The sequence below is a fragment of the Vicugna pacos genome, chromosome 4 (assembly GCF_048564905.1).
Source record: "Vicugna pacos chromosome 4, VicPac4, whole genome shotgun sequence".
NCBI classification, from domain to species: Eukaryota; Metazoa; Chordata; class Mammalia; order Artiodactyla; family Camelidae; genus Vicugna; species Vicugna pacos.
This window is the reverse complement of record NC_132990.1, coordinates 73870863-73887651: the sequence shown is the minus strand read 5'-3', so window position 1 is coordinate 73887651 and position 16789 is coordinate 73870863. Positions and strand designations below refer to the sequence as shown.

At 55.4% G+C, this 16789-nt stretch overlaps 1 protein-coding gene across 1 annotated transcript; it reads left to right on the top strand.

Moving 5' to 3' along the window:
* Positions 1-603: 603 nt before the first annotated feature.
* On the top strand, positions 604-2211 carry IER5L (immediate early response 5 like). The gene has a single exon (XM_072959012.1). The coding sequence runs from the start codon at positions 815-817 to the stop codon at positions 2030-2032; it is 1218 nt and encodes a 405-aa protein (XP_072815113.1). The 5' UTR covers positions 604-814; the 3' UTR covers positions 2033-2211.
* Positions 2212-16789: the final 14578 nt, after the last annotated feature.

Genomic DNA, 16789 nt, shown 5'->3' with positions numbered 1-16789 from the left:
GAGGCCCGTTGGCCAAAAACTCAGGCCCAATATTCTCGGCAGCTGAGGGTACCTCGAACTCTCTTCCCCTTTAGGATCCCCAGAAGTCAAGCCGGCGGCGCCACGTCTGCTGCAAAGCCCTTGGGTCCCGCAGGTCACCGAGGGGCGGCAGGTGAGAAAGGAGGTGCCGCGTGGCCAGGGGTGGGAGCCGCGCGCACCTGCCGCAGGTGAGGCCCAGCCGTGCGGAAGGGGGAGGAGCCGTCGCCGCAGCACGCAGGTGAGCCGACCCCCGGCTCCCAGGAGTTAGACCGAGGGTGGCCACGGGCTCCAACGTGGCGGCTATGAGACGACCCATGTTACAGACAGCGGCCCCAGTGGCTCCGAGTCCCGCGCAGCGTGGAGGCCCCAGGAGAACATTCGAGGCAGCGGCGGCGTTGGAGGCCCTGGGTCCGTTCGGTATTTGAATAGCACAAAGGAACCGCCTTGGTCTGATTGGCTAGCCGAGTGGCCCCGGGGCGGGCAGCGTCTGTCACTCGGGAGGTTCTGGGCACTCTTATTGGTTCATCAGGTGTGGGGCGGGGCCCAGACGCCCGGCTAAATAGCTGGGGCCGGGGCCGGCCGAGGCTCATTGCTTTGGCGCCGTCTGGGGAGTACGAGCCTGCGGGTGGCGCACAGCGCATGGTGGCGGCTCCTCTCGGAGCGCAGCCGACCCGCTGACCCGGGCTCCGTTTTCCCTGCCCGGCGTGTCCCGGAGACCGGCTGGAGGCCGAAACAGCAGCAGCATTAGCAGCAGCAGCGGCCGCGGCTGCTCCGCCGCCGCCGTCTCCGTGGGAGCATGGAGTGCGCCCTGGACGCCCAGAGCCTGATCAGCATCTCCCTGCGCAAGATCCACAGCTCCCGGACCCAGCGCGGCGGCATCAAGCTGCACAAGAACCTCCTGGTGTCCTACGTGCTCCGCAACGCGCGCCAGCTCTACCTGAGCGAGCGCTACGCCGAGCTCTACCGGCGCCAGCAGCAGCAGCAGCAGCAACAGCAGCAGCCGCCTCACCACCAACACCAGCACCTCGCGTACGCGGCACCCGGCATGCCGGCCAGCGCGGCCGACTTCGGCCCGCTCCAACTTGGCGGTGGCGGGGACGCGGAGGCGCGCGAGCCGGTCGCCCGGCACCAGCTGCACCAGCTCCACCAGCTCCACCAGCTGCACCTCCAGCAGCAGCTGCACCAGCACCAGCACCCGGCGCCCAGGGGCTGCGCGGCGGCGGCGGCCGGGGCGCCCGCGGGCGGCGCGGGGGCGCTCTCGGAGCTGCCCGGTTGCGCCGCGCTCCAGCCGCTGCACGGCGCGCCCCACCGCGGGCAGCCCTTGGAGCCGCTGCAGCCGGGTCCTGCGCCGCTGCCGCCGCCCGCGCCCTCTGCTCTCTGCCCGCGGGACCCTCGCACCTCTGCCGCCTGCTCCGCGCCCTCTGCGCCCCCAGGGGCCGCCCCTCAGGCCGCTGCCGCCCCCTCCCCGCCCGCCTCCCCAGCCCCCGCCTCCTCCCCCGGCTTCTACCGGGGCGCATACCCGGCCCCCTCGGACTTCGGTGTGCACTGCAGCAGCCAGACCACCGTGCTGGACCTGGACACTCACGTGGTGACCACGGTGGAAAACGGCTACTTGCACCAGGACTGCTGCGCCTCCGCCCACTGCCCCTGCTGTGGCCAGGGCGCCCCGGGACCCGGCCTGGCATCCGCCGCCGGCTGCAAGCGCAAGTATTACCCTGGCCAGGAGGAGGACGACGACGACGAAGAGGACGCGGGCGACCTGGGGGCCGAGCCCCCCGGGGGCGCCCCGTTCACCCCCTGCAAGCGCGCCCGCTTCGAGGACTTCTGCCCGGACTCGTCCCCGGACGCGTCCAACATCTCAAACTTGATCTCCATCTTTGGCTCGGGCTTCACGGGGCTGGTGAGCCGACAGCCGGACTCCTCCGAGCAGCCGCCGCCGCTCAACGGGCAGCTGTGCGCCAAGCAGGCGCTCGCCAGCCTCGGCGCCTGGACTCGAGCCATTGTCGCCTTCTAGGGACCCCCGAGGGCACGGGGACCCTGGGCCCCGCGGGGCTGGGGCCAGACAAAGACTCAACCAAGTGGGCGAGAGGAGGAAACGAACGGGCGCCCAGCCACTCGGGGCTGAGCTGGAGGCGAGCAAAGGGAGACGGCTGATGTTTTATAAATTGTAAAATAAAAAAAAAAGAAATCTAAGATCTTGGACTTTATTTTTGCAGAGAGAAAAAGCGCCTATTTAAGTATGCTTTGTGTTCTCCTATTCTTTTTTTTTCTTTTTATTGTAGTGATTGCAGTGGTGTTTAGCAAGGAGCCAGCCACGTGAGGAAGGGCCGCTGCCCGGAGGAGGTGCCGGGCAGCGGGGGGCGAGGCAGGGCGCCCGGACCGCCTGGGCGCGCCGAGGGCGCAGCGCAGGAGGGCGCGGGGCCCGGGACGCCGATTCCAATCAGTTGTCAGACCCAGGAAGCCCGGCGCTCCGTTCTCCCGAGTCCCTCTGTGGGGTGAAGAATAGGTCTTGTGAAATCCTGAGCAAAAACAAAGGCAAACTATCACCGAAAGGGACGTTTGGGTCACATTTCCTCTCTGGGGGCGGCCTCCAAAGTTCTCCAAATGAGAAGGCAGAAATGAAAACACTTCAACTTTTTTTTTTCTTTTCTTCCCGGGGCGGGTGTCTTGAACCCCTCCTCTCCCCGCCCCTCTGGCTCAGTTCTCCTCCCCTCCTCCACCCGTCTTCCAGACTCGGAGGTGGCGCCGGACACCCCAACACTCTCGGACACTGTTTGGGGAAGGGGTGGGGGGCGGGCACGGCCGACTACATTTCCCATCATGCCCAGCACTGCGGTCCTCACTAAACAAAAAAGGAAGTCGATTCCTTCACCTGGATCCCCCGCGGCCCCGAGGGAGGGAGGGGCCGGGACCGCCGACTGCGTTGGAGACTTTTCACTAAGTTCCTGGTCAGATGTGGTGTTTGTGTGTGTGCTTCTAAGTTGCACTGTCCTGGTTCAGCCTTCGGTTGCATTTCATGAAACCAGCATTGTTCGAGCCTGTGAGAACCCTGTCCTGTGTCTTCAGCTCAGTAGATTTTGTTTAATTTAAAACCTTTTGTTGTAAAAAGGTGGGGTTCGTCTGTAGCCCCTCTGGTTCTCTGCCATCAGCACCATGTGGACTCCAAAATAAGTTGCCAACCCTTCCTTTCCTGGCCCTTCTCTCTTATTCCCTTGTATTTTTGTGCATTCTGAATTGTATATCACCGGGTAAAACTGTTCAGATTATTTGTTTAAATTTATAATCTTAATAAAAAGTCGATTATAGAGGATAGTGGTGCCTTGTTTTCAGGTCGGCCTAGAGATGGCGGGGAGGATGGGGGTGGGGGCAGAGACCCCTACCGTCCTGCAAACCTCAGCTCTCCTGGGCCTGGTAGGGCGGGATCTGTCCACATCCGCAGGGCCGGGGGTGGGAGCGGGATGGGGGTGGTGGTGCTGATTGCTGAGGATGAAGCCGATGCTGCGCGCTTCCCAAGCCCCACCTCCTGAGAGGGGCCTTCTCCCCACGGGAACCGGCTGCCCCCAGGGTCTCCAGCAGGAAGCTGAGCCAGCCTCCAGCACATTTCCTGCCCAGCCAGGAGAGAAGGGCCTGATCGGCCTCAAGTCTGAGCTCTTTTCGGCTGGGGAGAGCAGCCGGGGGACGCCGGTGGGCTTCTGGGCCACCCACACTCCACGCCCTGCGCCTCCACCCGCACGTCCGCCTGTCTCAGGCTGCAACTTGGGGAAGTTTTTTCCTTTTCCTTTTTTTTTTTTTTTTTTTTAAGTTGAGTTTGTTATCACTGCTCGGTGCCACTTGGTGGTGTGCTGGCGGCGTCTCCCTCCCTCCTCGCGCCCCTCCCCTCTCTCTCTCCCCTCCCTCCCGCCCGCCTCTGTTCCCTCCCCAGTGGATGGAGGCAGGAAGGCTCCAGGCGCGCTCTCCCCTCTGACCACCTACGGAATGACCTCAGAGTGGGAGAATGTGCCAAGGCCCCGAGGAAGCTCGCGTTCTCCCCACTGGAACCAAATTCACATCTGGAGCCGCGCCTCGGGCACGGGGCGCGCGGGGTGGTTCCAGCTCAAGAGGGGATAGAAAAGAAAGACTGAAGGGAAAAAGAAAAGAAAAAAAGAAAAGTGGCAGCTTGCTCTCTATTTGAGAGTCTCTCTCTCTCTCTCTCCCTCTCCCTCCCTCTCTCTCTCTCTCTCTCCCGGTGTCTGTTTCTCGCTGTCTCCCCAGTGCTCTCTCGCTTTCTCGCCCCTGCGCTCCCCTTTGCTGCGCGAGCCACTCCGCAGGACGTCTCACGTCCCCCACCCTAGCCTTCATGTCTCCCGCAGGAGAGGAGGGGCTGCCGCTAAGAGGCCCCCAACCCAGTCTCCGAGAGGCAGACGCAAGCCAGTTCCAGGAGCCCGCTGGGCTCTGGGTGCTGGTGTCGCGCGAAGCGAAGTTCTCGGAGACACTCTAGAACGCGGGGGGCCGCGAAGGGCCGCGATGAGGGTGGAGGGAGAGGGAAGCTATGGAGGCGTGAGTTACGGGAAGGAAAGGCACCTTCACCCCAAGGGCTATTTTCTCGGCCTCCCACGGGAAGAGTCTGGAGCTGCTGAGGACGGGAAAACGGTGTGTCGCCCTCCTCCCCATATTTCCCCCCGCAAGTCCGAGGAATAGCTGTTTGATGCACGAATTTGATGCAATCCACCAAGCCAGTTGCCAGAGCTCCCCCTAGCGCCGCTTCGAGGGCGGTGCAGCAGCTGCGACTGGGAGTGGGCGAGGCACAGCCCGGGGCGGCTGCGCTTCTGGGGGCTGCTCCGCACCCACCTAGGTCACAGCACCTCGTCGGGATCCAGCCCTGGCTGCAGCGGGAGCCGGGGGCTGCGTGCGTCCCGACTTCAGGCCCGCGTCCAGGAAGGGGCACGTGGTCGACCGCCTTTGTTGGGAGTGCGGACCTGGGCTAGGGAAAGGAGCAGCCAAGGGGCTTGGGAACGCCCACCGGTCCCCCATCCCTATGGCAAAGGAGTGTGGGTGTGGCGGCCTAGGGAAAAAGAGCTCCGAACTCAAAAGGACCCCAGAACAGGCTTCTCCGCCCCTCTGCCGGGTTTTCTGAGCTTCCGCTGCTTCAAGAGACCTCAGGCACAGTGGGATCTAGTGAAACCACGGGATGGGGATGGAGGGCTCTGGGAGCACCCAGAAGAGAGGTGCTTCCACCCACTTATCTTTTCAAGGCCCAGGGACCTTGGGCAGCCACACAAAGTGTTAATGCCCTGAGCACAATGCGCAGTGACCCAAAACACACGCCCCTGACCACCTACCTCTCAAACTAAGACATTCCACACAAAATGGTAACACAAGAACAGCCCTGATGTTACAGAGCACACCACACTGAGGGCACACCTGGTCAAATGCACTGTCCCCAACACAAGATGCTCTAAGTAGCATCCTCATGCCACTCGATGCCACACCCCCTCCCCTGGAGGTTGGCACAGTACGAGCAGTATGACCTCCCAGAACATCCTGAGAGACATACTCCCCAGCAGAGCACAACTCAAAGGCTGGGGATGGGGGTGGGGTAGGACCTGGGCAAAGGGGGAAGGAGGCAGACCAGGAGGCAAGCCAGGAGTCCACAGACCCAGGTCCGCAGAAGAACTCAGCTCTTTCCAGTAAAAAGACCAAGCCAGACCCCACAAGAGCTTCCAGGCAGGACTAGGGTGCAGGGGGCTACTTGAGGAGGTAGGAAGATTGGAAGAAACTGGAGGACCTAGGGAGTGATGAGGTGGAGCTTTACGAGAGCAGCAGTTCTGGAAGCCAGAGCTCCAATGAGCCCCTGGTCCCCCCAGGTTAACCATCACACACACATACAGACTGGTACTTCCCCCAGCTCCTAGAACACGGCAGGTCCTACTGCCCTTGATACGTGGTATAGGGCTGAGCCAGGCTTCAAGCTGCACTCCCAGCAACGTGGGGCTGCTGGGATGACAGCGGAGAGCCTCAGAGAGCTGCAGGCTGCCCTCCAGAGAAGCCAGGGGCGGAGGATGCCCTGGGCTCCCAGGAGGGACACTGTACAGGATGCTGAGATCTGAGTGCTTCTATCATGTGTGTGTCCGTGTGTGTGTGTCCCTCTGGTGCAAGGAATGTCTTTCTGCATCTCCATGCACAGGACACACATTTATAGGGTGCCCACTTGGTGCCTAGCCAGTGCCAGGTACTGAGCTGAGCCCTGCAAAAAAAGAACAGCAAATAAAAGGACAGCAAATCCCTCTGCATGTATCCACTCACTTAATTTTCCAGCTACTCTGGAGATAGATACTGTTAGCATCCTTGCTTTAAAGTGAGAAAGCTTGTCTGAAGTCACATGACTAAGAAGTGGCAGGTCTTACTGCTGGAGTTCACAGTCTAGTGGAGAAGAACTTATAACAGATTACAATGCAAGTGACCCTGATGTTGTCTAAATAGCAGCATTGGTAACTTCCAGCTGAACCTGAACTAGCAGGTTGGACGCACACACCCCCATCCCCTGATCCATGCTTCTGGGTCTTCATGCTCTGGGTTAGGGGATGGAGAGACACACAGGACAGTGGTGTCTGTGTCCCACCCCACCCAGGCAGGGACTGACCTCTTCCTGGTACTTCTCAGAACCCCTATGGTAGAGAACAGCAGCTTGACTGGAACCAGCTTGGGCAAAAGGTGGAATTTCTTGGCTCCTAGCAATAAACTGTACAGTGGGCAAGAGGGTGGCTGGCTTCACATACAACTGGATCCAGGGATGAATCTCCAGATGCTCTCTCTCTGCCTCCTGTGACTTTCTTCTGTGCACTGAGTGCCCCACTCTCTTACAGCAGCCCCACTTCTCACAACAGTTGCAGGAGGCAGTTCCTGGCCTCCCATCCACAGTTTGGTCACCCAAGAGGGACTGTCCTCTTCTCTTATTTTCAACTCAGAAGATCTTAGGGAAGGACTCTGTCATGTCCCAAACCTGCGGCCAGGGTTGGAGGGTGGTTGGTAACTCCCACTGGAAATTTGTGGGCAGAGAAGGTACGCACTTCTCAGAAAACAGTGGCACAGGTGGCAGACCAAAGATGTCCTCCAGAGAGAGGGGCTCCATGCGGTTCTTTTGGAGGGAGCAGATAATTGGGTTTATTTATTTATTTATTTTAATATTTTAATAAACTCAGGACCTCCTGCATGCTATGCACCATCACTACCACTGAGCTATACCCACTCCCACAAAGGAGGCATTTTCATGTGCGACTTAAGGAGACCCAAGGCAAGGCATGGCTGCTTCAGGGCCTCGGTGATTAAGTGCAGCCAACACAGCTCTGGAAAAGGAACATTCTCCTTGTTCCTTGCCAGGATAATGAGGCTCCAGAAGCATCTGGTGCCTCCCAGGGTTGCCACTCAGGAATCACCAGGCAAAAGGAGGCTGCAGGTCCCAGGAGGGGGACAGTGACAGGAGCCACTCTTGGGGGACTAGAGCAGGGGACACCCTCAAGGAGGCCAAAGTGGAAGAACTTGGCTGGAGCTCATACGTGGCTCCCCTAGGCACTCCCAGACAGAACTGAAAAGGTTTTGAGGGGGATGCAAGGTGCTGGCCAGCGGGATGGAGGAGGGAGATGGAGGAGGGGCACGCTGCTGTTAACACACCCACCTTTATACCCCCAGCGGGCAGCACTTAGGGACGGCTGAGGTACAGGTAACACTATCTATTCACATGTGCAGATAAAACAGACTCAAGAGCAGCTCAAAAATATTGAAATGATTGAAAGGTGAAGGGAACATAGACGACTTTTTCTATCATGTGTACATTTCTGTGTTTTCCAAATTTTCTCCAATAAGCATGCATCACTTTTATGTTTAGAAGATAAAATTAACACTACATTTTTCAGAGAAAAAAGATGACGTGGCAGGTGCTACAGAGCAGCAGGGGGCGGGAGTGTTGAAGCAGCTTTAGTCCACCTGCCTGGGGCAGGCTCAACCCCTGAGAATCAGAACACCCAACCAGTAGCCTTGGCTCACCGGAATTCAGCTCCTGTAGTCTTGTTAAGAGAGACAAAAGGACAAGCGTTGAGGAGGCATTCCCGGAAGGAACCTTGTTCATGCTCACCTCTGACCCCTGGCCCTGCTCCACCCAATCCTTCCCATCAATCATCACAGGATGGTTTGTTCAGAGTTGCTAGATTACCTGGCCAGGTGGTTAGTAAGAGGCAAATGTGCTGGGGAAATGTTTTCAGCAACTTAGGCTGAAACTAAAGATGAAGTGGCAGAGTTTGGCGGAAAGGGCTCTGGACCAGGAGTCTGGAGACTCCTGCGTCCAGCTCAGTCAGAGGCTCACCTTGGGACCTGGGATGAGTTGCTTTCCTAGAAGGCCCACATTCCCTCATCTGAAGAGATAGAAAAGGAGGAGAGAAGTAAGGTCATAAACCCATTTGGATGCTCCAAAAGCAGAAAAAGCAACCATTGCCTCCAGCCTTCTGATGATTTGTGGCTTGTGTCCAACCACAGTAAGAAAACTGCAGGTGACAATATCAGACTCCACATCTACCCATGAGCACGCTCAGCTGCCTGTGTCACTGACTCATTCAAGAAATGCATTCATTCATTCATTCAAATGTATACTGAGTACCTATATATGCCAGGTACTGTGCCAGCCACCAAGGATGCAGCATGAACAAGACAGACAAGGGCCCTGCCCTTATGGAGCTTACATCCTAGTGGAGAGACAGACAATAAGCAACTGATAAATAATGAGATAATTGTTGTGAAGAATAAAAACAGGGCTTAGGAAGACTGGTGAGGAGCAGGTGACACCACTTTAAATCTGGTGATCAGAGAAGAGGATATTTGAGCTGAGATCTAAATGCGTCAGCTGTATTGGTCAGTATAAGCAAAGCTAAGCTGCAGTAACAAGTTAATCCCAAATCTCAGCAGTTTAACACAACAAAGATTATTTCTTGATCATGTAAAGTCCAACTAAATCAGACAACTCTCCCAGGATGCCTTCCCCCATGTGGTGACCCAGTGGTTCACTCTAGACAGGAGCTAGATTATCCTGCAAAGGAAGATATTCTCCTCACTGACACGCACAGACCATTGACCAGAATTAATTTCATGACCCCGCCTAACTGCAGGGACCTGGGAGGGGCAGTGCTCCTGGTGGCCTGGGAAGGAGAGGCAAAGCACAGGAAGGTGAGCCCTAGAAATCTCTACCATACTAGCTGGACGAACAACGGTAGAAGACCGTTCCAGGCAGAAGGAACAGTAAGTGCAAAGACTAAACACAAGAACTCACTGGTGTGTTGGAACTGGAAGAAAACTCACATGAGGCGGAGGGCAAGGGGGAGAGTGGAAGGAGATGGGGCCGGAAGGGAAGGCAGGGATGGGAGGGTTCAGTTACAATCCATGAAGGGACTTCATGCAGCCATATAGCAAGCACTCAAGAAATGGTAGTGATTGTTGGTGTTATAGGAACTTCCTTCCTTTCCCCAGGTCAATGGGGGAGGGCACCTGGGGTAGGGGGGATAAACCAGTAAAATCAAAGTCTGGGGCTGCTGCCCCAACCGGTTTCTCTGGTCATGCCGGACAATCTGGGGCTTCAGGCCAATCCGAGCTTTGTCCCTTCTTCCAATGGACGGGTCCCTCAGCAAAGGGGGAGAATGGGAGGATTGTCCTAGGGCTATACACGGGTTCCTTTTGCAACATCCCCTCCCTGAAAATTGTAAATATCAGATGAGTGAGTGTGGACCAGCACTCAGAGACCAAGCACCAGAGGGCTCTGGCTAACTCCCCCCAGTCAAGGCGCCTGTCCAAAGCTCAGGCTTGTAGTTCCAAACTCAGCCTCCAGAGCCACACAGACCCAATTACAAGTTGGTGACAACAGATTCTTCACTTTCCCGTTCCACATCTTCAGTTCCTCGTCCACAAAACGAGGAGGCACAGGAGTACCCACTTATGCGGTGAGCCTACTGCAGCACGGCACCTGGCATACAGTAGGTGCCCAATACAAGAGCTGTGATATTGTCACTAGTCAGCTCTGCCCAGGTAATACGTTTTCCCCACAAAATGCCAGACAGTTTTTCTACTGGTTCTCCTGTTGAACAAAATTGATGACCTAAGGGGGAAGGGTATATCTCAGTGGTAGAGTGAACACTCAGCATGCATGAGGTCCTAGGTTCAATCACCAGTACCGCCATTAAAAAAAAAAAAGGTAAATAAATCCAATTACCCCCTCAACAAAAGAAAAACAAAAACAAAAACAAAATGAAACAAAAAATTTGATGACCTAAAAGGTAAGAAGCTGCACCTCTTTCCAGAGGGAAACGGTCAAGATCTTTTCACTCTGGGGCTGAGGAAGGAGAGCAGAGGAAGTGCCCTGTAAACTTTGTTGGACTTTTTGTGTCTTTCCATACATTGGTACTCATGTTGTCAAAGAGGTTAATCTCCAGGGAGGTGTCTGGGTATCTTCAGGGCCTGGCTATGCCTGACAGTCAACATTTACTCAGCGTGTGTTTAACAGTTTCATTCAGCACCCAGGCTTGGCGATGGAATGAATGAATGGATGGATGCGTGCATGAGTGAATGGACTATTTGTCAGTTCCAGGGGGTGAGTTAAAGGGGAAACAGTGGGTGAGAGATGATTTGCCTGCCCTCCCAGCCATCAGCCCCTTCCCCGCTCCCAAACTCCTGGGTCTCTAACTCCTCTGCCTTAGTCTGCGCCCGACCCCAGTTGTTTCTGATACATTCCTGGAACAACCTGAACACTTCTCACTTTCGCTCCCTAGCTCCCAGCCACCCTCCAGGTCACACACACATACACCCCCCACCCCAGGGTGGGATGTGAGGGTCTCCTGTCACACCCACAGCAACCAGCCTGAGGAATGCTGGGAAGGCTGGAGAATAAAGCTTCCCTTTGTTCAGACAAAGAATTGGAGGTCTGACACAGATAAAGGACCTGGCTGAGAACAGAACAGGTCCACATGGGGAGGGGGCAGTCAAGATCTCTGAGTGACCAGCTGATATTTTGGGTGAATGGACACTTCCCAAACACTTTAAGCCAAGAAAGGAATCTAGATGTCCAGGTTCCCAGACTCTGATCCGCACCTCGACAGGTCCCGCATTATTAGGCCTCAGAAACTCAGCTAAAGCTGACTTAAGCAAAGAAGAGATTACTTGGCTCACAAACTCGGAAGTCCATGGGTGTTTTAGCTCCAGGCACAGCTGGACCCAGAGGCTCACATGACATCACCAAGGGCTTGCTCACTGTCTCTTGGCACTTCCTGTCTCTCCTTGGCCTCTTCTTAGGTTTTCTCGGGGCGTGAGCAAAATGGCCACCAGCCAGGGCCAGCTTCTCAGGCATGTAACCAGTACACTCACACAGGGCCCCACATTCAAAAGACTCCATGCTTGGGGCTTAAAGCTCTGCTGTCCTGATGGGGCTTAATGTTTATGCCGTCTTGAAATCCATAATCATTTTGACTTTGAATCTGTGTTTTGTAAGTGAGGTCTGATGGAATGATGGCGCCTGTACTGAGGGCGTAGAACTTTGACTCATGTGCCGTCCTGCCTCCCTGGGAAAGGCTCTCCGCCCCCCACTACCCTACCCCTGGCACCGGCCCTGTTTGGCCTCCCCTCTGCAGGACCACTGCTGCCTTCCACCCTGGGCACAGGCATAGGAAGGCTGAAGTCAGGCTACCTACCCAGCAGCATTGCAGGGAGTGGTGGCAGCCTTCGTTGCCCTGGGTCAGCAACCCTACTACCCGTCCGGAAGCCAGCTAGAGGCTGTGGCTAGGACGGGGCGAGCCTCTTACCTAACCTGTCTGGGGACTGAGGTCCTTGGGAGTCACCCCTCTGCTGGAGGGTGAGGTGGGGGAAGGGGAGGTGCCTGGCCAACTTCTCAAGGCCCCAACCCTGGACCAGGACCCAAGACATCGGCCCGGTGGGTGGTGGAAGGGGTAATTCGGCAACTGTCAGGCCCAGGGAGCGAGGGAACATGCACACATGGCAGGTGAAGGGGTGCTTGGGAGGTCCTGCTCCATCCTCTCGGCCAGCTCCACCGGCCTGGAGGACCCTCTCTGCCTCCTGGAACCTTCCGAGTCTTGTCTGTGTTTGTCTTTTCTTGCCAGTTCAAAACACCCTTAGGGACAAGCCACAAAATGCAAATTGTGTCATCTGTGTTACATGAATTAAATGTTCTAATATTTGTATTTAAAACTGGTATTGCACACAAATACATTTATATACGTGCATGACTGGAACATTATGCGGTGCACCAGAAATCAACACATTGTAGCTGCCTATACTTCAGGAATAAACAAACAAACAAACAAAGAATAAAACTGGTCTTGCACAGTGTAAAGATGAATGATAAAATTCCCGCTAATTATTTAAAATGTTTATTTTTCCTTACTTAGAATGACATTAAATAGCAAATAAAATACACGATGACAAGTTTGAGAGCCTGTGGAAGGAAAAGGAAAGCATTCCGGGTCCTGTAAGTGGCACTTCTCCTGCTTTTTGAGCAGAGGGCCCTGAATTTCCATTTTGCACTGGGCCCACAATTGCACTGCTGGCCTTGCCACCAGCATCCCCAGGATAGAATTTTCCCAGCTTAGCAACCCTGGCAGAAGGAGCATCTTCCCATAGTTCCAACAGGAAGTACCAGGGATGCCACTCATTGGCACAGCCTGGGTCACATGCTCATCCCTGAACCAATCACAGCAGATGGGAGGCAGGAACCCTCTGATTGGCCAGGTCTGGGCATGTGTCCATCCCTAAGAGTAGGAGATTGGTCAGCTCACTTTAGCCCCTTTTGATGAGTTCTCCATAGGGAGAGGGATACTATTCCCAGAAGAATGGGGCCTGCACAGCCACCAGCCCCTTCAGTCCTTCCTCTATAACACCCTTCCTGCTTAGTTTAAAAAACAAAAATATCAGCTGGGCAGAGAGCAATTTAGTTCTATTCTCCTAGCTCATATCTCCCAGTCTCCTTTGTGGGGTCCTCCTCCCCTTCCTCTAAATGTGGGAAGACTCTGGGTTCAGACCTTAGTCCCCTTCTCCCTTCCTGCCATCTTCTTCCAGCAAAACTCATGCAGTGTCATCAACCCACTGACAACTCCTTCTCCAGCTAGGACCTCTATGCTGAATGCAGCTCAGGGGTCCCAGCCCTGCATAACCTCTCCTCTTGGGGTCCCAGGCATCTCAGAGCTCACCTGTCTGAACCCGAACCCCTGAGAACCATCCCCAACACCTGCTTCTCCCCTAGTCTTTCCCATCCTGTCAATGGCAAGTTACTCACACCAAAAACTTCAGAACATCTGTACTCCTCTCAGAAACCCAAATCCAGTCCATTGGCAAATCCTGGCAGCTCCCCTCCAGAAGAGAGTCACAGCCCACTCTGTCCTCACCGTCACTGTCTTTGCTCTCCCAGTCCAGCCACACTGTCGCTCACCTGGATCACGGCACGAACCTGCTAACTAGGCTTCCTAGTTTGGTTCTCACCCTCCTATCGTCCACTCTCCTTTTCTCCATTCTCTGATATTTGAGAATGTTTAAGTCAGATCATAGCCCTCCCCAGCTCAAAACTTCCCAGTGGTGTCCATTTTTAAAACTCGTTAGGGGGTGGGAGGCAGAGTTCATCTGTAGAACTTGCTGATCCCTGTGGTGTAAATACTCCCCACTTTGGCAATTCCAACTTACCGATGTGACATCACTGAACACACAGTGGAAAAGAGACGTGCATGACCAGCTTTTGCAAGCCAGCTGGTGGGACTCCAGCACAGCATGGCTGCCAGCCTGCTCAGAACAAAGTACAAAGTCCTTCTATGGCCCACATGGCTCTGCACAACCCAGCCTGGCTGCCTTTCCAATCACCCCCACCCCCACCCCATCACTCACTGCCCTCCAGCCTCCACCTTGTCTTCCTACCTGTCAAGGCTGTTCCCACCTCAGGGGCTTGGCACTTGCTGTTCCCTCTGCAAGCATGTTTTCTCAGCTGTTTAGCTCTTTCCATGGCTGACTCTCTCACTCACGTGTCACCCTGACTACCTAGGACCCCTCTATCACACTCGCCCTTATTTTTTTCATAGCCTGAATCACTGCCTGATGTTCTACTTTTGATTTATTTGTCCATTCGTCCATCTTCTTCACTAGAATGTAAACTCCACAAGAGCAGGAATTCATCAAACCACTGCTCTTTCCCCCATCTCTGGAGAGAACCGTGAATTGCACACAGTAGTTGCTCAGTAGACTTCTGTTGGCTGAAGGGACCCACTTCCTCTGGGTCAGGCAGACACTAGGAAGATGGTAAGAATAAGCGCTGGTCGCCATCAGTGAACCAGAGGAGACCCCAGGGGAGGCCTCAGATGTGGAGAGGAGGACAGCAAGGGGACCCAACTGTTTCCAGGAGGGCCCTGAGTGCCAGGATGAATACGTGGACCTTCCCCTGCTAACTGAGGTGGCATCTGTACATTATCCAAAGCAGGACCGCTCCGGCTCAGTCTCTCTCCTTGCTGCTCTGCCTCTCTACCCTTGGCGATCTCCCACAAACTCAGCTTACCCAATGCCAGGTTCATGTGATCTGCCCTGCCTCCATCAAGCGTGCTGCCCAAGCATGTGAGTTGAACCACAGAGCCATGAAACCTCAGAGCTCAAGACCCTGCAAAGTCGTCCTGTCTACCTGACTCTCCACCGGAACCCAGAGCTCCTGCACTGGACTCGGGAGAGAGACAACCTGGCATCCAGGGCCCTGTTCAGCACATGCTGTCCAGCTTTTTCTAGAAAAACTCCAGGGACAGGGAGTTTTATTCATTCATTCACTCAACAAGGAGTTACTGGGCACCTACCTACTCTAGTGCAGCCACTGTTATAGGCACTCAAGAGTCAGTGGTGACCTCAGCAGACCTGCTTCCTGCCCTCACCAAGCTCCTATTCTACTGAGAGAAATGATAACCAAGTAAGCACGTCAATAGATAATAAAATGTCAGTTCATGATGACTGCCATGGAGGCAATTAGAAAAGAAAAGCTGGCGTGGTAGAGGCTCCCTCTGAAGCAACTCAGAGAAGGCAAGGAGGGACCCTTGGAGGTGGCAGCATCTGAGCTGAGCCCTAAACAACTAGACAGAGCCTGGGCCCAGGCAATCCAAACAGAGGAAACAGCAGGTGCAAAGGCCCTGGGGCAGGAATGAGCTTAGCATCTTAGAGGGCCACGGAGGGAGCAGTATGACTAGGGCGTAGGGAGTAGGAGGAGAATGGAGGGGTCAGAAGGGTCAGATCACATAGTAAGTTGTTCTGTTGGCAGAGAGAAGCCACTTGTGGGATATGATGGACTCAACTTCAAGCAGCTTAGTGTGAAACCCAAGTTCAGAGGGCAGAGTGGAATCAGGAAACCAGAGAAGAGGCTGCCACAGTGGTCCAGTAAGAGATGACAATGGCTGAGACCAAGGTTGCCACACTGCTGGTCAGGGAGAAGTGGACAGATTTGAGTTATAATTTGGACAGACCCCATAGGATATGCTCATGGGTTGGATTTGGGGAATGGAAGAAAGACAGGCTAGTGCCTGGATTTGGGGCCAGATGGGTGCTGTCCACTGAGATGGGCTGCCTGGGCCTGGGGGGAAACCAGGAACCATTGGCCAGAAACAATTTCCACTGCTGTAGAGAACTCTTCTCTTTGCCCAGCTGGAAGTGCCTCCTCCTGCTGACCGAAGCAGGACCCACAGCAGACAAACCTGGTTCCACCCTGACTCCACTAGATGAGCTGGAGACCTTGGGCCGTCACGAAAATGCTCCAAGCCCTAGTTTCATCGTCTCTAAAATGTGAAAGTGATGCCAACTTCCTGGCTCACTGTGGGGACTCCATGAGGGACATGTGAAGCACGTCTTGCAGGCTGACACATGGCTGTCCACCAGAGCTCCCATTACCATCCCTGCTATCCTGCCGCTTCGTTGTCTGTCAACTAGCCCTGCCTCTCAGAAAGAAACAGGCTCTGGGAGAAGGCGCCTCTCAGACAGGGCCTGGGGCCAATCCTGGACAGATGAGCTCTGAAGCAGCAGGAGGAGGAGGGCTCTCGGGCCACCTGAGTTGGGACAGCACAAAGCAGCCAGGGCCACCCTGAGGTTCCAGGTCAGGCCCCAAGGAGAGGCTACAGGAACATGAACTCTGGCAGGAAAGAGACCCAGCATCTCCCCTGTCCAGCCAGTGGCTTGATCACATTGAGCCTCAGTTTCCTTCTCTGAGAAACGCGTACACAGTTGGCCCATAGTGAGGATGAGATGAGACATGCTTTTAAGCACTTCACCCAGGGCCAGACACATAGGCCAGACACCCTGGACGCCCCCCAGGGGTCGAGGGGAATGTGGCTTCTGGGGCCTGGAGCAGCAGTGGCGAATGAAGACAATGGGGGCCAAAAATGTGCGTGGAGTGGGGCGGGAGCAGCACCTACAGGAGCTCCTTCAGCCAGGAGGACTCACCAGGCTGGTGTGGTCCAGGCTGGAGGTCCGGCCTGGGGTCGGCAGCCAGCAGTGGGACAGCCACCCCCTAGCTATACCTCAGAGCCTTCCCAAGGGGTTCTCACTGCCGGGGGCTCTCACCCCACTCACAGGGAAGCCTCCTCACCCCAGTCCTCTATGGTGCCCATCGCTCCCCGCAGGCCCTCTGGTGTTGTCCTGAAACCTCCAAGAGGAACTAAAAGCCGTGATGGAGCTCAGTGGTCGGAATGTCCGCACTGGGGCTCGATGACCTGGGTGTGAAGACTTCTTACCCAGAAAGTCTTGA

What these genes read in the sequence shown, in the direction of transcription:
- IER5L (XM_072959012.1), top strand. Translation starts at nt 815, where the DNA reads ATGGAGTGCGCCCTGGACGCCCAGAGCCTGATCAGCATCTCCCTGCGC.